At 55.1% G+C, this 1223-nt stretch overlaps 1 protein-coding gene across 1 annotated transcript; it reads right to left on the reverse strand.

The window, feature by feature from the left end:
- Window positions 1–119: 119 nt before the first annotated feature.
- LOC101851375 (tol-Pal system protein TolA) lies at window positions 120–1189 on the reverse strand (the record flags this gene model as incomplete). Its single annotated transcript, XM_013089086.2, is given in 1 exon segment — window positions 120–1189. A coding segment is annotated over 1 exon segment (1027 nt), but the record flags the coding sequence as incomplete, so codon positions are not given.
- Between the last annotated feature and the right edge of the window lie 34 nt (window positions 1190–1223).

Here is a 1223-nt window from a genome sequence, read left to right on the forward strand (position 1 = left end):
CCCTCCACACCCCTTTCCCCCAGAACCGTAATTTTCAGCGTTTAATTGTCTCTTAACTCAGTTTTTGCTTGCGAGTATGCGAAAATTGCAAATTCAATATTGAAAGAAAACAACACTCGTTTGCCATTTCATATTATATGCTTTGTGTTTTTATTCGTAGTGTCAGTAAGATGCCATAGTATCCGTCTTGTCGGTGTTGGAGCCAGTAGTTAGAGCAACACTTGCGGCAGCCTTGTCGTCCACTCGAGAGTAGGTGGAGCTGAGCCGCGTGGGGCTGTCGCCGTAACTGGTCTGGGAGGCGGTATCTTCTCCCGAGGCTCCTGCACTGTCTCCCCCTGCCAAGGCGGATCCCGTGACAGAAGCAGCTCCATGACTGGCGACAATTGCCTCTAGGTTCGATCTCGATTCTGCCAAAGCAACTGCTGCTACACGCAACTCTTCGTATGCCTCATCACGATCATCCTCCACCGCGTTTACAGTAGCAATGGCCTTAGCGATACTCGTTGCCTTGGCAACGGTAAGGGCCTTAGACACACTTGCCGTGGCAAGCTCCACGGCAGCGGATACTTTGGCAGTGGAGGAAGCGAAAACTTGCGCCATAGCAAAAGCTGCTTTGCGGACTGCCTTAACCAGGCGGATGGCCTCGCGTCTTGCATTGGCGTATGCCTTGGCCATGGCGATGAACCGCTTCTCCACAATTTTCATCTTGGCCACTCGAGATTTGGCCGTGGCCAAAGCGGTAGCGTAGCTGGCTCCCTTCTGGGAGCTTCCTTTGAGAGCAGCGATGGCTGAGCTGGCGTAGAGGCGCGCCTTCGCGAAGGTGACAGCCAGAGCGCGGAATCTCTTCTCCACTAATTTCAGCACGGTGATCTTGGCGTGAGCTTTGGCCACAGCGGACACGTAGTCCCGGCGAGCCGCCAGCACTTTCGCCCTGGCCTCAGCGCGTGCTCTCGTAATGATGTCCACTGCGTCCTCTCGGGATGTCACCACGGCTTTGGCCACCGCCTCTCCACCCGCGCTGCTCACGGACGCTTGAGCGCTCTCCAGAGCTTGCTCGGCGTTCCTGGCCTCGTCCTGGGCCTGGGAGAAGGCTCGGGCGGCGGAGGAAAACTTCTGGTAGGCCTGATCTAAACCGGTCACTACGGCAGACGAAATTTCTGACGTCCCAGGAGTAGTGGTGCCCTTATCCTGGAAATTAAAAAAACCCTAACAACATGTGTAGT

This window comes from Aplysia californica, unplaced genomic scaffold (genome assembly GCF_000002075.1).
Source record: "Aplysia californica isolate F4 #8 unplaced genomic scaffold, AplCal3.0 scaffold00871, whole genome shotgun sequence".
Lineage (NCBI taxonomy): Eukaryota > Metazoa > Mollusca > Gastropoda > Aplysiida > Aplysiidae > Aplysia > Aplysia californica.